Here is an 18,517-nt window from a genome sequence, read left to right on the forward strand (position 1 = left end):
ATATCAACAAAATTGATACAGGCACATTAAAATAAGTTGCAAATCAAATTCTAGAACTAATACATGTTATAATATTAGTATTATTTTATTATAATCATTATAATTATATTCTTTTTGTAATGATTATATTGTATATTATTTACTATATTTAAATCATGTTCTATAATTATATTATTCATTATATACTCTGCTTAAATTTTCATAGTGTTCCATATATGAGGATGATGGCCCAAAATGGATTAAACAGTGCTATGAACTATGTTAGAAAACACTGAGTTTATTAGATAATTTTTCAAAGGACAGATTATGGTGCCTTTACTCTAGTTGTATGAATTCTTAGTTCCTTTTGGAATGGAACCCACTACCCTGGAGTGCTGAAGTGAGCAACAAGAACTAGTAACTCATTTAAGTTGTTTTTTCCTGAAGGTATCCTCCAGACCCTCTTCTAACATCGATCCAGGCAACTGTGTTGAAGTGAATGATTCACTCACCCATCTACCCTCTAAAGTGGTGATACAAGACATTACTATGGAGCTACACTGTCCACTTTGTAACGACTGGTTCCGTGACCCACTGATGCTAAGCTGTGGTCACAACTTCTGCCAAATCTGTATCCAAAACTTTTGGAAGCTGCAAGCAAAGGAAACCTTCTGTCCTGAGTGTAAGATGCTATGTCAATATAGCAACTGTACATTTAACCTTGTGCTGGAGAAGCTGGTGGAAAAGATTAAGAAGCTTCCACTACTCAAAGGCCATCCACAGTGCCCAGAGCATGGAGAGAACCTGAAACTGTTCAGTAAGCCAGATGGGAAGTTGATCTGCTTTCAATGTAAGGATGCACGGTTATCTCCGGAGCAGTCTAAAGAATTCCTGCAAATCTCTGATGCTGTTCGCTTCTTTACGGTGTGTGGGCCTTGGCCTTGAGCAATCTCTTAGGAAAGCTAGGAAAAATCTTTTGTAGTACTGCTTCTGTCTTCCAACTTCATCTCTTTATTTAAATAATAATGAGAAAGCTCATGTTTTGCAAAGTTCTTTCTGTAAAATTACTGCTTATAGGAAAGGAACAGTTGAGGAATTCTGGCTGACTCCCTCAGTCACATGCTGTATAGAATGTGAGTGTATAAGATATTACTCTTGTTATAGAAGGTTTGAAATTTGGTCAATTTTAAGATTAATATAACAACAGAAGAAATATAAGAAAGTCTACTATAGATAATTAAATTTTGTCACATTTGTAATTCTTAAGTGTTTAGAATTTCCGAAGGGATTAGAGAAAACTGATATAGGAGATGTATTGTAAAAGAAAAGGATATGACTTTAACTGGGAAATAGTTTGGCTTTGGATGGGCAGAAGGAATAAACAAATGTTCTAACAATGTAAGTAAAAATATAGATGGTGAGAACAGTGCAAATAGAGTGAAAAAATGGGGAGTTCTATTACCTACTTCAAATCTCCATGACTAGCTAATAAGAAAGCAAAGTTTTTCTGCTGCTTGTAATTTTATTCACAATTATTGAAAGAGACAGGAACTATGCTACAGGTGAAGGGAAAGAGATTTGCAGCAAGAGCTTGCTTTTCACCAGCCCACTAAGGCTTTGGGAATGTCCTTATGGCCTTTCATCTCTCAAGCTGGTATAGGTTTATTCTGTTTGTTGTTCCTAGGATGAGCTTGCCGTCCATCAGAGTCAACTGGAAACAACCCTGAAGGATCTTCAGTCTCTGAAAGCCATGCAGAAGGATGCTATTGCTGCTTACAAGGTGAGAAGCAGGGTAGAGGGTTATGAGATAGAACTAGAATACACCCTGGTAACTTCAGCTGCATAAGTGCAAATGTATATATTTTATATATATATATAAAATCTATACACTAAATGGCACTTGGGGTATAGAACTGGAAAACTGACACTGTAGGATGAAAAGATACACGTTGGTGAAATCTTTTCCCAATAGATAATCAACAGAGCAGATTGACTTTCCCCTAATATCTGATCCTTTTGATGTTTTGGTAACTAGGTGATTACTGTGGGGTTATGCTCTGTGCGGTCTCTTTATCCATGGTAAAATAAGGCATTTACTAGAAAAATCCACTAAAAATCTACTTCTTTCCTTTGGGTTTATAGCCAGGCACTTCTGAACCAAGGTCTCTCATGTTACATGTGTTTCCCATCTGATTTGGTCTTTCTTGGCTGCCCATACTCAACCTCACAGGAGTTCTAGGATGACATTAATGGTTAGAGATTTGGCAAATTAGTCCCTAGGTTAGGGAGCTAAATTGGGAGTTCTGCTTATTCACTAATTATTCTATGTAGGAGAGTCTTCTGTGACATTTAGTATCTGGGAGAAGAAAGTTATAGGAAGAGGAGAGAATGTATGGAAAACTCTTACTATAGGAAGCTAGTTGCTATGTTAAACAAAAAAAGGGGCAATAAAACTGGAATATTCTAGGGCTGTTGATGTAGCTCAGTGGTAGAGCACTTGCTTGGCATATTCAAGGCCCCGGGTTCAATCCCCAGCTCTGCAGTATAAAAAAGAAATGCTGGAGCATGCTAAGCAAGATGATATTGAAGAGGCAGATATGAGCCCAATCATGTAAGTCATTGTGTAGATAATGTTAAGCATTTTAAACTTCATCTTCTGAATAATGAGAAAACATTAAAGGATTTTATTATTTATTTATTTATTATTTAAAAATGAATGCTTAAACTTCATGTAAATACTATTTCTTTTTTTTAAAGAGAGACAGAAGAGAGAGAGAGAGAGCGAGAGAGAGAGAGAGAGAGAGAGAGAGAGAGAGAGAGAGAGAGAGAATTTTTAATATTTATTTTTTAGTTTTAGGTGGACAAAACATCTTTGTTTGTATGTGGTGCTGAGAATCGAAGCCAGGCCGCATGCATGCCAGGCGAGCGCGCTACCACTTGAGCCACATCCCCAGCCCACATTAAAGGATTTTAAACAGGACATGATTTCATGATTTCATCTTATTTTGAAAACATCTTTGATAGCTGCATGGAGAATGGATTGGAAAGGGGCAATGACAAAGACAATAGTTAGAAGAAGGCAGTGGTCCCAGAGAATGATGGAAGTGACTTGGACTATAAAGGCAGTGAAGATGCAGAGAAATTAATAGCTTGAGCATGTTTATTTGGGGACAAAAGTACCCGTGGTGATTGATTAGATGTGAGGGGTGAATGGAGATATCAAATAGGCAGATGGATATAGGAATCTGGAGCTCAGAAGCTGGTTTATTTTGGAGATGTCATCATTAGATGTCAGCATTTTCCACAGGTGGGAAAGGATGTTGCCTAGAAAGAAAGTGTAGAATGGGAAGGTGAATGAACCTTGGACAGAATATCAAGTAATTCTAAGACTTGGTTAGAGTAAGTGGAATCAATAAGACTGAAAAATGGTGATGAGAAAGGTAAAAAGGAAACTGGAAAAGTGTGAGCTAGAAGAGAGAGAGGGAGTTAAGACTATTTTAAGAGTGCAATAATGATGGCCAGATGCAGTGGCATGCTCCTGTAATCCCAACTACTCAGGAGGTTGAGGCAGGACTCCAAGTTTGAGGCCAGTCTCAGCAACTTAGCAAGATTTGTCTCAAAATAAAAAGGGCTGGGGAAATAGCTTAGTGGTAGAGTCCACCTGGGTTCAATTCCTAGTACCACAAAAAAGTGCAATAATGATAGACATAGAGTCTAAGTTGGATAAGAGGGCACATGAAAATAGAAATTTATGAACAGTAATGGAGGTGTTGCTGAATACAAAGTTTTAATGAGATTCAATAGTTGTTGCAATAGGGGTACCTGAGTAAGTGAGTTTGGAGTATAAAAAGTTATTTTGGAGATGGTGCAATTGCTGGGAATGAAAAAATTCTAGGTGTGACTGTGGGAATAAGTGGATAAAGCTATAAATCATTAGAAATGAGGAGGGTGAGGAACTGAGAAATCAGTATGTCAGATGGTTGGTTCACCTGTGAAGAGGTTGAAATCACCCAAGAAAAGAAGTACGAGTGTGGTGGTTGTTAATTTCAGTGCTTCATACATTGCTCATATCCTGTTTCTTCTACATTGTCTTGGCAGCAGGAGTGGCATCTCCTCAGTTCTGGTTTCTAGATAAGGAGAATTCTTAAGGGCCTCTAATGGTCTCAGTCTAATAACACTACTTGGTAGATATTGTTTTACCAATAAAGAAGGTATTCTTATTCATTCTATAATGTTTGACTAATTCCCAAATACTCACCATCCCATCATTGCAATTTTGCAATTGCAATGATCTAATTTTGGCTATTTCATCCTGACCTATTAAACTGACCAGGAAAAAAAAGGAGTAAGTCTCCTAAAAGGGTCCTTTGAGTAGGGCTGAAATGTTGATACTCAGCAGCCATTTATATGCATTTTTCTGCAGTGGTATTTCCCCAAGTTGTGCTAGTGTTGGTGTGGGTCCCCATCCCCAAGTGCTAGTCTCAGTAATAACCATGGTGATGATAATGGAGGTTTCCAGGAAAACAAGATACATCTGCAGCAACATGTGTCCTTGGAGTTTCTAAAGCTGCATCAGTTCCTGCACAGCAAAGAAAAGGACCTTCTAAGTGACCTCCGGGAAGAGGGGAAAGCCTTGAATGAAGAGATGGAGATGAATCTGAACCAGCTTCAGGAGCAGTGTCTACTTGCCAAAGATATGTTGGTGAGCATTCAGACACGGCTGGAACAGCGGAACTCCTTCGATTTCCTCAAAGTGAGACTCCATAACAACCCCATTATGGGTACATTTAAGAGGGTGGAAGAGGGTTGTGAAGGTTGCAGTTGTGGCTTTTCATGATCAAGGGAAAACAAAACAGACTACTTTAGTGCTTTTAAGATTCTCTGAGAGAAAAGCAGGAGGCTACTTTTGCTTTATGCTCAGCAGGAAGCTTTAGTTTCATGCTCCAAAACAAGGGAATAAAATCCAATTAATAGGGCTAGGGTTGTGATTCAGTGGTGGAGCACTTGCCTAGCCTGCATGAGGCACTGGATTCAATTTTCAGCACTGCATATATATAATTAAAAATAGGGCTGGGGATGTGGCTCAAGTGGTAGCGCGCTCGCCTGGCATGCGTGTGGCCCAGGTTTGATCCTCATCACCACATACAAACAAAGATGTTGCATCCGCTGAAAACTAAAAATATAAATATTAAAAAAATTCTCTCTCTCTCTCTTTCTCTCTAAAAAAAAGAATTCTAGAAAATTAGAGCAAGGAAAGGGCAGTTTATCCTGGGTTAGAACAGAAAAAAGCATGGGAGGATGAAAGGAATCCTTGGAGCTGAGTTGGGGACCATCTGCGCAGAACCCCAATATTTTTTTAATACTTTTATCTATTTGTTTATTTATTTATTTTTTATGTGGTGCCCGGGAAACAACCCAGTGCCTCGTGCATGCTAGGCAAGCGCTCTACCACTGAGCCACAATCACGGCCAGGACCCCAATATTGATGATCAAATTTTGGTGATAGTCAGAATATTGCAGAAATTTTTGGAGGTGATAAATGAGCATTTGACTTCTCTTTCTCCTTTCTTTTAGGACATCTCAAATCTCTTGGATAGGTAAGTGTTTCCCTATGGTACTCTTTCTACTTTTCTTTAGTCCTTAGAGAATGTCTAAGAATAAACGATTTATGTCTCTCACAGTTTGGAGCAAGGAACAAGGGCGCTGGCACCAAGAGAACTTATCTCCAGAAAGCTGAACCCAGGCCATTTCAAAGGTCCTCTCCAGTACATGATGTGGAGGGAAATGCAGTCCACTCTCACTCCAGGTATCAGTGGTTAGGAACTATTGGTTCCTAGGACTCCTAATGTGTGGTTCAATTGTGAAACCTCTTTCACAATTGAAGGAGGAGGGTGGAATTTAGCCAATAGAAAGCTAGCTGGTATTGTCTGAACTTCTTCTGTTGCTATGATATAAGAATATATAATTTTGAACTGGTAAATAGATAAGTGGTCTATCAAATGTGGTGACAAAATTTTATCTTGTTTTGCTAAATCAGGGTTTTTTTTGCCCTAAAGGAGGAGGTTTTCTTTGCATATTTGTATTTACGTAGGGTCTTTACAAGTCCTCTTGTGTTTGATGTTCATAATATAGAGTAAAACAATTTAGAAGATTGTATAGAGATATTCAGTGCTTCAGAAGAAAACAGATAATTTTAATAAATGTGTCTGAAGGAGACTAGGTTTCTTTTATTCCTGAAGATATCAAAAGATTGAGCAGGATAGAAATACACAAATGGCATTTCAAGTACATTAAATAGTGTTCCAAATTAAAAAAAAATTATAGAAATTAAGTTTTAATAGGATTTAGATAGAGACATTTTTATTATTGTTTTTAGTTATTAATTTCATTAAAATTACAAATCTATCCCTGTTAATTTTTCCAGGTAATTTACATTGAAAAAAATCAACTTTATTGCAGTAAAATTAACACAGAGAAAATTCACCAATTTTACATACATTACACCCAGAGTACAATTTGATGAGTTTTGACAAACATATGCACTTTTATAAATATCACCATAATCAAAATATAGAAAATCTCTCTCACCTCACAAGTTTCCACATGCCATTTTGCAATCAATTTCTTCCTTATAACCATCAACCCAACATCACTTATCTGCTTTATTCACCTTAAATGTATCTTTTTCTAATTTTTCATATAAGTGAAATCACTTGTGCATCTTCTTTTTTGCACTTAGCATAATGCTTTCTGACATTTATGTTTTTGCATGTGTCAATAATTGTGTTTTTTTTGATATATCACAATTTGCTTATTTATTCATCAACCAATGGACATTTGGGTAGTTTCCAGTTTGGGGATACTATGGATAAAGTTGTGTGAATACGTTTACAAACATTTGTATTTTATTTTCTTTGGGGTAAGTACCTTGTTGTGGGATTTCTGGGTGTGTGTCAAGTGTATGATTAATTTTATAAGAAACTACCAAATATTTTTTTTCTGAAATGGCATCATCATTTCACATTCCCACCTGCAATAGATGAGAGTTCCAGTTTCTTTACATCTTTGCCAAAACTTGATATTGTCAATCTTTTTCATTTTAACTATTTTATTGGAAGTATAGTATCTCATTGTGTTTTTAATGTGTGTATCTCTAATGAGCAATCCTATTGAGCATTTTTTTCATGTGCTTCTTTGTCATTCATGTAAATGCATATATATATGCATTTAACAAGGGGCGCTTAACCAGTGAGCAACATTCTCAGCCTTTTAAAAAAAATTTATTTAGATTTATTTATTTTATTTCTTTTTCCATCCTTTTAACTTATTTCTGTTTTTTACATTCTTAAGTATGTTTTAGGTAGCTACATGCAGTTAAGTTTGCTTTTTAAAATTCAATTTGACAATCTCTCCTTTTTACTTTAAGTGTTTTGAGTATTTACATTTAATGTAATTTATATGATTTTTGTTTAAATCTACCACCTATCTTTTGTTCTTTAGACATGCCTTCTTTGGGATGGAGTGCCTTTTATTTTTCCTTTTCATCAATCTTATTGGTTTATTATTTGTACTTCTTTGTTTTTAATATATAAATTTCTTTAGAATTTTACAGTATACATCTTTAACTTATTCCATTGCACCTTTTGCATTCTACTTTTCCATTCTTTATTCTTTCTGCTATCATTTTTCACATATTTTTTATTTCTATATGTTCCAGATTCCACCTTTATTGACTTTTTTTTTCTATAAATAGTTAACCTTCTTCTTCTTCTTCTTCTTCTTTTTTTTTTTTTTTTTTTGTAGCACTGGGGATCAAACTCAGAACTTTGGGCATTCTGGGCGAGTACTTTAACTGGGCTTCATCTCCAATTATATTTTAAAAAGATAAAAAAATGAAGAAATGTCTTTAAAATTTTTTTTGTACTTGTAGATGGACAGAACACCTTTATTTTATTTATTTTCATTTTATTTATTTTCACGTGGTGCTAAGGATTGAACCCAGTGCTTAACACATGCCAGACAAGTGCTCTGTCACTGATCTATAGCCCTAGCCCTGAAGAAATGTTTTTTATATTTACATATTTATAATTTCTGCTTCATTTCTTTGGGTAGAGACAAACTTCCATCTGCTACATCTTTCCTTCTACTTCCTTTAATAATTTTTATAATGCAAATATGTTGCATTGTAAAGCTGAATTATCTCAGCTTCTGTCTGAAAAAAGTCCTTATTTTACTATAAGTTTGCAAAAATATTTTCCCTGGAACAGGGTTGATGGATTTCTTTTTCAATACTTTAAGGATGTCACTCTATTTTCTGACTTGCATAGTTTCTGATTAGATGTCTAATTGTCATTTTTATCTTCATTTTTTGGTATGGGCTTTATTTATTTATTTATTTGCTACCTTTGTGATTTTCTTTTTGTCACCTTCTTCCGCCAATTTGATTATTCAAGGTGTGATTTTCGTTTTCTTTCTTTCTTTTCTTTTTTCTTTCTTTCTTTCTTTTTCTTTTTCTTTTTTTTTTTTTTTTTTTTGATACCCGGGATTGAACCCAGGGGAACTTAACCACTGAGCCATATCCTCAGTCCTTTTTTGTATTTTATTTAGAGACTGAGTTGCTAAGTGCCTCACTAAGTTGCTGAGGCTGGCTTTGAACTTTCCATCTTCCTACCTCAGTCTCCTGAGCCGCTGGGATTATAGGAGTGTGCCATCACACCCAGCTCAAGGTGTGATTTTTCTTTTATTTCTTCTTGTTGTTCATTGAGACTCTTGGATCTATGAGTTCATAGTTTTCATCAAATAATGAATTAATACGCACTATTTTTTTTTCTCTTCCTCCTCCTTTTTTGAAATGGGGATTCACTATGTTGCCTAAACTAGCCTCAAACTCCTAGGATCAAATGATTCTCCTGGCTCAGCCTCTCAAATAGCTGGGACTATAGGTGTACACCACTATGCCCAGCTTCTTCAAATATTTTTTTTTTACCCACACCCCTTTTTTCCTAAAGAAAATTGTAATTTTACCTATATTAGAAATTTAATGTTGTCAAATTGCCTCATGTCATCAATGTTCATTATTTTTTAGGCCTTTTTCTTCTTATGCTTCATTTTCAATGTTTTCTTTATTCATATTCAAATTCTTTTGTCCTTTCTTCTGCATGCCTAATTAGTTTATGCTGAACAGGATATTTCTTTCTTATATATATTTCATTTAATTTCTACAAATTTCATTTGGGTCTTTTAATACCTCTTTTTTCTCTCCTCACCATGTTCTTGCTTTCCTCTACATTCTCAGGCAAATAGAAGATATTTATAACATTTCAATGTCCTTGTCTACTAATTCTATATTGTCATCAGTTCTGGGCCTGATTTTATTGCTTGATTTTTCTCAACTGTGGGTTATATTTTCCTGCTGCTTTCCATGGCTACTAATTATTTTTATTTTTAATGGGGTTTAGTTTTAGAACACTTTTAGATGTGTAAATTTTATAGAAAAATTAAGATGGTAGTAGAGTTCTCACATACTCCTTCCCTCTTTCCTATATTATTACCCCCTTACATTTAATGATATGTACTTTATAACTAATGAACCAAAATCAATATGTTTTTACTAACTAAAATCCACAGTTTCTTTAGACTTCCTTAGTTTTTTTTAAACATTTATTTTTTAGTTGTACACAATACCTTTATTTTGTTTTATTTATTTTTATGTGGTGCTGAGGATCGAACCCAGGGCCTCGCACGTGCTAGGTAAGCGCTTACTGCTGAGCCACAACCCCAGCCCGCAACTTCCTTAGTTTTTACCTAATGTTATTTTTTGTTTCAGGTCTCCATCTAAGATGCTACACCATATGTAGGTGTTATGTTTCTTTCGGCTTCTTTTGGAAGTGACAGTTTCTCAGACTTTTTTTTTTTTTTTTGAGGAGTACTGGATGTATGTTTTGTAGGATGCCACACTATTGCTTTTACTTAATGGTTTTTTTCTTATGATAAATCAGACAGGTTCTGAATTATTGTGAAAAAGACAACAGCAGTAAAAGTGTCATTTTCCTCACTTGTCAATAGGATTTATGACTGCACATGGCTGAGTAAGTGTTTGGCAGGTTTCTTCACTATAAAGTTACTTTCTTTTCTTCCTTCCATACTGTACACAATGGAAGGCAGTCACTATGTGTAGCCCACACTTAATGAGTGAATAATTATGCTTTCCCCTCCTTGAGAGTGAAGAATCTACATAAGTTATTTGGAATTATGCTGAATGGGAGTCTTGTCTCTTCTGGATGCTTTTGATGCCAAATATTATGAATTTTATATTGAAGTTTTGCTGTTTTTTTTAAAGTAGTTCTTTAGGTTATATTGGATTTAATTCTGGCATATAGTCAAGTTACATGAAATCTTTTTGTTCCTTTTAAGGCTTTATTTAAACTTTGATAGAATGGTTCAAGAACAGTCTTTCATCTAGGGCTAATTTAGCTCATTTTCTATGGTAACTCCCCTCTGAGTACTCTTATTTTCCCATTCTGGCTTGCAAGACTGAAAACCATTCTCAATCTTGTGTGAGCTTCAGAAATTGTTCAGCCTATTGATTTTGAGAGGTTCTTTTTACACCCTATACAAGTGCAGACCAGTACTCAGCTGTATCTTTGAGGGATATTCAAAGGTCTCTGTGTAGTTCCTTCTTCTATGTTACTCTGTCTAGCAAATTCTAGCTGCCTTGATATAACAGTGATTTCTTCTTGTACGCTTTGCCCTGCAAAGTCAGACCTCATTTTTAGCAATCGTTTAAAGTGAAAACTGATTTTTACTTTTTCATCTAAGAAAATAAAATGGGATATATTTAAACATGACTATTTATTTACTTATTTATTAGGGCAAGTGCTCTATTACTGAGTTACATCCTCAGCTCTTTTAAATTTTATTTTGAGATGGGAACTTACCAAATTGCTGAGACTGGTCTCAAACTTGGGATCCTCCTGCCTCAGCCTCCTGAGTGACTGGGATTATTACAGCCTACCATGCCTGGTTTATTACAATCTTATTATAATGCTTTATTCATTTACATATTCTTCCCTTATACAGAGTGGGAGACTTTTTTTTCCTATGGTAACTGTGGTCAGGCCTTGGTAAAATATACTTTAAACAAGGAAAGAAAGAACATATACATTTAAGAATGGAGTTCTTAATAGAAAATACCAGCAGATAAAGGGCAATGAAATCCGTCAAAGAGGCTGAGGAGTTCTAGCAAGAGAAATAAAAGGAAAATCACAAAACAAGGTTAACATGGAATCTATGGAAAGAGTGTTAAAGAGAAGTGAGTGGTCATTATGCCAAATTTAGAGACAATAATTAAGAAAGTAATTGGAAAAATAAATGTTTGAATCAACTATCAGAGACTTGGATATGGACAATTTCAAGAGTGGAAATGGGTAGAAATTGTGTTATTAAGGAGTGAGCTGGAAACGAGCCAGTAATGATCACTCATGAGAAGTTTGACTAAGGGAAGGTGAGTATAGCAGTGTAAAAGTTTTCTTTTCTTTTTTTTTTTTGTGTGTATGGTGTGTAGTGAGGTGCTTGGGATTGATCCTAGGGTATCCACACATGCCTTGGAAGCACTCTATCACTGAGCTACATCCCCAGCTCCAAAGAGTATTTTAAAAACATGCTAAGGAGGAGTATCCTTGTAGAAAGACAAAAATCAAGGGTACAAGAAAGGACATAATAGGTGGAAATAGGGAATATTGAGTGAGAGTTAAGGCAGAGAGAGGTATTGACCTTCCTCAGTTTCTTCTGGGATAGGAGAAGAGATAAAGATGGTAGAGGCAGACAATTTTGTCAGGGACTTTTCTGTATGAATGGGAAAGACAGAGGGATTCTTAAAAGATGCACTTTACTCCTCTGTGAAGTAGAAGATGAAGACTTTATCTGGGAGGGGATAAGTGGAAGAATAGAAGGTTTGATGATGGAGTTAAAGATTTGAAATTGCTTTTGTAAAGAATCAGAGAGGAGGGGCTGGGATTGTGGCTCAGCGGTAGAGTGCTCGCCTAGCACACGCGGAGCCCTGGGTTCGATCCTCAGCACCGCATAAAGATAAATAAATAAAACAAAGGTATTGTGTCTGACTACATAAAAAAAATATACTTTAAAAAATCAGAAAGGATTTGATTTGGTAAATAAAGGGTTTCTAGGCAGTATTGATGGTCATACCCTGAGTGAAAATAATGAGTTTGTAGTAGTTTCTGTATGCATACTCTTATGATTTTTCTCCTGTAGTAGTCAGAAGCTGGGATGTGAATTTGAATGGCAGGATAGATCCAGGGTTGAAGAGTTGCATATTGGGTGCTACAGGAGCAGAAGAAGATAAAAAGTATTAAGGCAATAAAGCAACCAAAGCTGAGCTGTTCAGAGAGGATTTTATGCCAGAAAGCATAGTTTAGGATGCCATGAGAAAAAAGGAACTAGAGATGTTCATGAAATTAAGTGATGGGTTATAAGGAGAGATGAGAGTGAGAAAGCTCAAGAAATAAAAGATTGGAATATCTGAATTTAAGATTTAGAGAAGGAATTGATCCCAATGACTACATGATGTGAAATTTGATCACTGATATGGATAGCTGAAGTAGAATGAAGTGAGTCCCTAGGAGTTAAGTCAAGAACTTTCAAAGATGGAAGAGTGGTGGCTATATTCAAGAGATATAGGCTGGATTTGGGGTAGAGAAGTAAAATTGACCCAAAATTCAGGGAGTTCCAGGAAGTTTGTTTATAATAGCATCAAACAGAGGGTTGTAAAAAATAGAATGTCAATAATCTACAATGAAGAGTGATTTTTACATGAGGATGGACAATAAAGTAGTAGTCTAGAAGTGGCCATGGTGGCTACTGGATCTATGGCACCTGATTTAAAGAATGAGTAGTGCTTTCAAAGCTGTATTTTTTGGAGGGGAAGAACCATCAAGTTTCTGTTAAAGCAAAGAGATGATGAGAGAATTCTATAAATTGAGATTATAAGAAAGTTAGTTAAGGAAAGAGTTCCAAAGGGCAGAGTAGAAAGAGTTGGGTGAGAGCACTGAGAAGATATGTGAAAGGAGGGGAAGCAAAGCACAGCATAATAGGATAAGAGTCAGGAGAAGACAAATCATCAGAGGGGTGTTTACATTCTTCATGTTAGCTAAGGATAACATGATTACAAAGACATGGTAGAATTAGTTGGTGTCAAGTTTCCAAATGGAATTTTTTTTGGTGGGGGCGGGTACTGGGGATTGAATTCTGGGGCGCTCGACCATTGAGCCATATCCTCAGTCCTATTTTGTATTTTTTTTTTTTTTATTTAGAGATAGGGTCTCATTGAATTGCTTAGCACCTCACATTTGCTGAGGCTGGCTTTGAACTCATGATCATCCTGCCTCAGCCTCCCCAGCCCCTGGGATTACAGGCTTGTGCTTCAAATGGAATTTTGATCAAAGTTCATTTATTCATTTAATAAACAGTTACTTGAACACCTAAGAACAGTGCCAAAATTTAAACATAAATGAGGAAGTAAAACAGATGAAGTCTCTGCCTTCCCAAAGATTACATTCTAGTGACAGAGATGGACAATGAGCTAGTAAATAATTTCACACAGTGATAACCACTATGAAGAAAATAAACCAGGGTACACTCAATAAATAACTTTTTCATGAGAAAATAAAAAGCAGGATAAGTGCATAAACAATAATGGATAGATGAACATCCTGTTTCAGAACGAACAAAGAAAACATCTTTGAGAAGGTAGTTCCCTTCTCTCTACATTGTATTGGGAAAATTTCCAAATGTATAGAAAATTTATAAAATTTGCAAGGAACACCCTATATTTTTTAATTGCTTTTATTTTTTAAATACATGACAGCAGAATGCATCACAATTCTTATTTCACATAGAGAATACAATTTTTCATATCTCTGTATATAAAGTATGTTCACACCAATTCATGTCTTCATACATGTACTTTGGATAATGATGTCCATCACATTCCACCATCATCGCTAACTCCTGCCCCCTCCTTTCCCCTCCTATCCCTCTGCCCTATCTAGAGGAATACCTCTATCTTTACCTATAACACCTATTATAGATTATTATCAATGTTTCATTGCCTTTTTATGAATAGAGGCCTAAATAATGTGAAGTGAACCATGTGGGGAGAAAGAGTATTCTGGGACAATAGAAGAAAGAAGGTGTAAAGATCCTAAAGTAGAAATGACTTTGAAACATTTAAGGAACTTCCAAAAGGCAAGGGTGGTTTGATCATAGTAAACAAGAGGAAACATGGTGGAGATGAAGTCAGAGATGTGGGTAATCATGTGTCTTTTGTCATCTTTGTAAGGACTATGGATTTCATCTCAGGTGTGACAGGAAGCCTAGGAGTATGTTGAATATAACTGCATTCATGTTGTGAGCAAAATAGGTTGCATATGGGCAAGAACAGAATTAGAAGAGTAAAAAGCTATTGCAATAGTTCTAGGCTAATGTGTTTATGGAAGTAGTCAGCAGTGTTTAGGCTCAAAATATATTTTGAAGGTGGAGATGACAGAACTTGCTATTAGAGTGAATATGGCATGAGAAGGAAAGAGGACCGTAGAGCTGACTCCCAGCAGTCTTCAGAGTCAATGCAGGCTGTGAACTAGCTGGAAGTGTCAGAGGCTTAGTGATGAACAGGTTGGGATTTTAAAAGGTTGGTAAGAGATCTTTTTGGTAACTTCCAAAGAAACTCTAGTCTTCACATTAGAAAGATTAATAACCCAAAGTGCATGAGGATGTATGAGGGAAAGGGGAATCAGCCTATATGGAAAAATTCAGGATTTTTAACGCTTAAAGTCTCTTATTGGAAAGAGAAGTCCTTGGGATAATGGAAAAGACTCAGGCTTTTTTGGTAATGAGGAGTTGCACTTAACTGATCTCACTTTTTTTTTTTTTTCTTTTTGGTACTGGGGATTGAACTCAAGGGTATTTGATCACTGAGCCAAATCCCTAGCCCTATTTTGTATTTTATTTGGAGACAGGGTTTCGAGTTGCTTAGCGCCTTGCTTTTGCTGAGGCTGGCTTTGCAATTGCAATCCTTCTGCCTCAGCCTTCCAAGCTGCTGAGATTATAGGCGTGCACCACTGCATCCAGCAACTGATCTCACTTTAAGGACAAATAAATCCAACAACATTTTATATATATATAAAATGTTTCCTTTATCAAATTTCATGCCAAGGTCCAGTTGTCTTACATCTGGAATTTGTGTCATCTTCTTACTGATCTGCTTCCAACCCCTCTTCATTTAATTTTTTTTTTTTAATAAAAACTGCTGACCTGTGATTTGTCTAAACCAATACTTGTTAAGCCATTAGTGTTGAAGAGCCAGCTTTTAAAAATCATTTTCAAAAATTTAATTGACATTTAATTTTTTATTTTATTTTATTTTTAAAAAATATTTATTTAGTTGTAGATGAACACACAGTATCTTTACTTATTTTTATGTGGTGCTGAGGATCAAACCCAATGCCTCACACATGCGAGGCAAGTGCTTTTACCACTGAGCTACAACTCCAGCCCCCTTGACATTTAATTTTTAATTGTACATATATAGTAGGTACAGTATGATAATTCAATATATGTATACAATGTTTATGATCAAATCAAGGTAATTCATATATCTGTCTCCTCAGACATTTATACTTTCTGTGTCAGGAACCTTTAAACTCTTCTAGTTATTTTGAAATATATAAAAAATTGTTGTAGCTTATAGTTACCTTGCTGTGCTATTGAACAGTAGGATGAATTCCTCCTATCTAATGGTTCTTTGGTACCTGTTATCCAGCCTCACTCCACCCATTCTCTCCACTACCATTCCTAGTCTCTAGTGACCATTTTCAACTCTACTCCTATGAGATGAATTTTTTTTACCTTTCATATATTTTTAAAATCTCCACTCTTATCATGGAGTGATATTTCTGTAGGATACAATATAAATTAATTACCTGAAATTGTGAAATTAAAAAAGGTAACAAAGTACAAGATCAATTTTATAATAATTAGGTTCAAGTGACATAAAATTACTGTCAGATTGGCTAATGAAAGTATCTTAAAATTCACTCTCAATATAGGTATTACCTTGTCCCAGACTGGTAACCACACAATTTGTGGACCACATTCAGAGTAGCTGTGGCATAAACCATTCCAGATATCAGATGTTTCATATATGTTAAGTCAAATATAAAGTTTCTACCACTGACCTCTAACCTCATTTACAGTTCAGTTTTATCTGTCTGTCACTTACAGATAAGCTCTTACTTATCTGCTACATGAGCAACTATATTTAACTCCTTCTTTTTATCTGCCTTTGCTTACTCAAAATAGCCTACATTTCGTACACATTATATCACAAGTAAAATACTTATTCTCCTTACAAAGCTTTCCTAGGACAGCTATATCAAATTTTTACCCATTTGACATTTGAATTTTTTGTATTTATCAGTATAAATTTACATTATTTGTATTATTTCCTATAGTAAAACATAAATTACTTGAGAGTAAAGCCTAATTTTTACTCTAAATATAAAAACGTATAGAAATAGCAACATGGATACCCAAACATTAAGGAGTATGTAAAATATTGCCTGCCTAGGAGTTCATGGACAAGGGGAAATAAAGTTCTGGTGTCTATGTAAATATGTCTTTTACTATGGGAATTTGCATTCACTCCCTTTTCCCCCCACACCCTGCTTTGTCTTATTTTCTTACTAGGCCTATCTCCATTAACTCTGGACCCTAAAACAGCTCACCCAAATCTGGTGTTATCCAAAAACCGGACGAGTGTGTGGCATGGTGACATTAAGCAGGTAATGCCTGATGATCCAGAGAGATTTGACTCAAGTGTGGCTGTACTTGGCTCAAAAGGCTTTACATCTGGAAAGTGGTACTGGGAAGTAGAAGTGGCAAAGAAGACAAAATGGACAGTTGGAGTTGCAAGAGAATCCATCATTCGGAAGGGCAGCTGTCCTCTAACTCCTGAGCAAGGATTCTGGCTTTTAAGACTAAGGAATCAAACTGATCTAAAGGCTTTGGATTTGCCTTCTTGCAGTCTGAAACTTACTGACAATCTCAACAAGGTGGGCATTTACCTAGATTATGAAGGAGGGCAGGTGTCCTTCTACAATGCTAAGACCTTGACCCACATTTATACCTTCAGTTGTATTTTCACAGAGAAACTTTATCCCTACTTTTGTCCCTGCCTTAATGATGGTGGAGAGAATAAAGAACCATTACATATCTTACATCCACAGAATTAGTCATACTATTGTATAAATTCAGAGAATATTAAAGAAGTATTGAAATAGTTTACCAGTCTCACTGGATTCTCTTCCCAATTTATGGGGAACTCTGTAATAATGAAAAGTAGGGTTCTCAAACTGAATTCCATTCTCAGTGTCCTAAATGGATTTCACCAGAGCCTTTCAAGATGACCTTCTACTTCTCTGGAGTCTTCTACAACACAGAAGCCACTCTCCTCTAGTGACCATCATGTTCTTGGTACTGGAGCAAACTGCAACTTGAGTTTGTGGTGCTTGGTAACCCTTTAAAATATGCTCAGGTATACTATCATGATATCATTATTTTCCAGCATAGTGACTCTAGGTTGATTAATTTTCACAATGTGCCTCTTCTTCTTTCTGTTATCTTTTGATAATTTTCATTTCCTTTCTCTTCTAGAAATTTTTACTGTAATCTTAAAAACTTCTTCCAGAGCCTTAAAGAAAAAAGAATGAAATGATCTGAATTAGTTTATAATTTTGTATTAAATTTTCTCAGCATACTTTTTAGTCTAATGAATCTCAGACATGTTTTCTTCCTTTCTCAATCCCTTTTCCTGTTTATCTATGTTGAAGGACATTTGTTTTTATGTGTTGAAATATATTTTAGTATTTCCATCTACTTTTGACTATATACTTTTTCATCAGTCTTGCTTACAATTTTAATAGCAGCACTTTTTATCTTGATCTCCAATATACTCATCCTTCAGTTTGTTCCTTCCAAGTCTAAAGTTCTTAGTATCATTGATCTCAGCAGTACTCTCAATGAAATGTCCTTATTTTTCTTTCCTTAGAAATCCCCATCTAAATTTGTTTTGTTTTCTACAGCTAGAAGTTTTGAGAGGACTTTTTAGGACCTGCATTGTTATCCTTCTAAAATTACAAAAAGATTTTTTTTTTTTGGCAAGGCAAAAGCTGGTGGTCCCATTTGTCTAATGGGAGAAATAATATTATAGATAATATTAATAAAGCATTGGCATATTTGACATGCATATATTTAAATTTTTTTTTTAGTACTGTGGATTGAACCCAGAGGAGATTTACCACTGAGCCACATTCCCAGCATTTTTTTTTTTTTTTTTTTAGACTAGGCCTTGCTAAGTTGCTAAAGCTGGCTTTCAACTTGCAATCCTCCTGTCTCAGCCTCTGAAACTACTGGGATTACAGGCATGTGCCACCATACCCAGTGAGGCAGTTGTAGCTTCTAAAAG

At 35.6% G+C, this 18,517-nt stretch overlaps 1 protein-coding gene across 1 annotated transcript; it reads left to right on the forward strand.

Moving 5' to 3' along the window:
• The first annotated feature begins 224 nt into the window (after positions 1-224).
• Trim69 (tripartite motif containing 69) lies at positions 225-17,285 on the forward strand. Its single transcript, XM_076849397.1, has 7 exons — positions 225-260; positions 427-903; positions 1,664-1,759; positions 4,499-4,732; positions 5,554-5,576; positions 5,661-5,785; positions 16,741-17,285. Exons 1-7 carry the CDS (start codon positions 225-227, stop codon positions 17,283-17,285), a joined length of 1,536 nt encoding a protein of 511 aa, XP_076705512.1.
• Positions 17,286-18,517: the final 1,232 nt, after the last annotated feature.

The sequence above is a fragment of the Callospermophilus lateralis genome, chromosome 3 (genome assembly GCF_048772815.1).
Source record: "Callospermophilus lateralis isolate mCalLat2 chromosome 3, mCalLat2.hap1, whole genome shotgun sequence".
Taxonomy (NCBI): Eukaryota; Metazoa; Chordata; class Mammalia; order Rodentia; family Sciuridae; genus Callospermophilus; species Callospermophilus lateralis.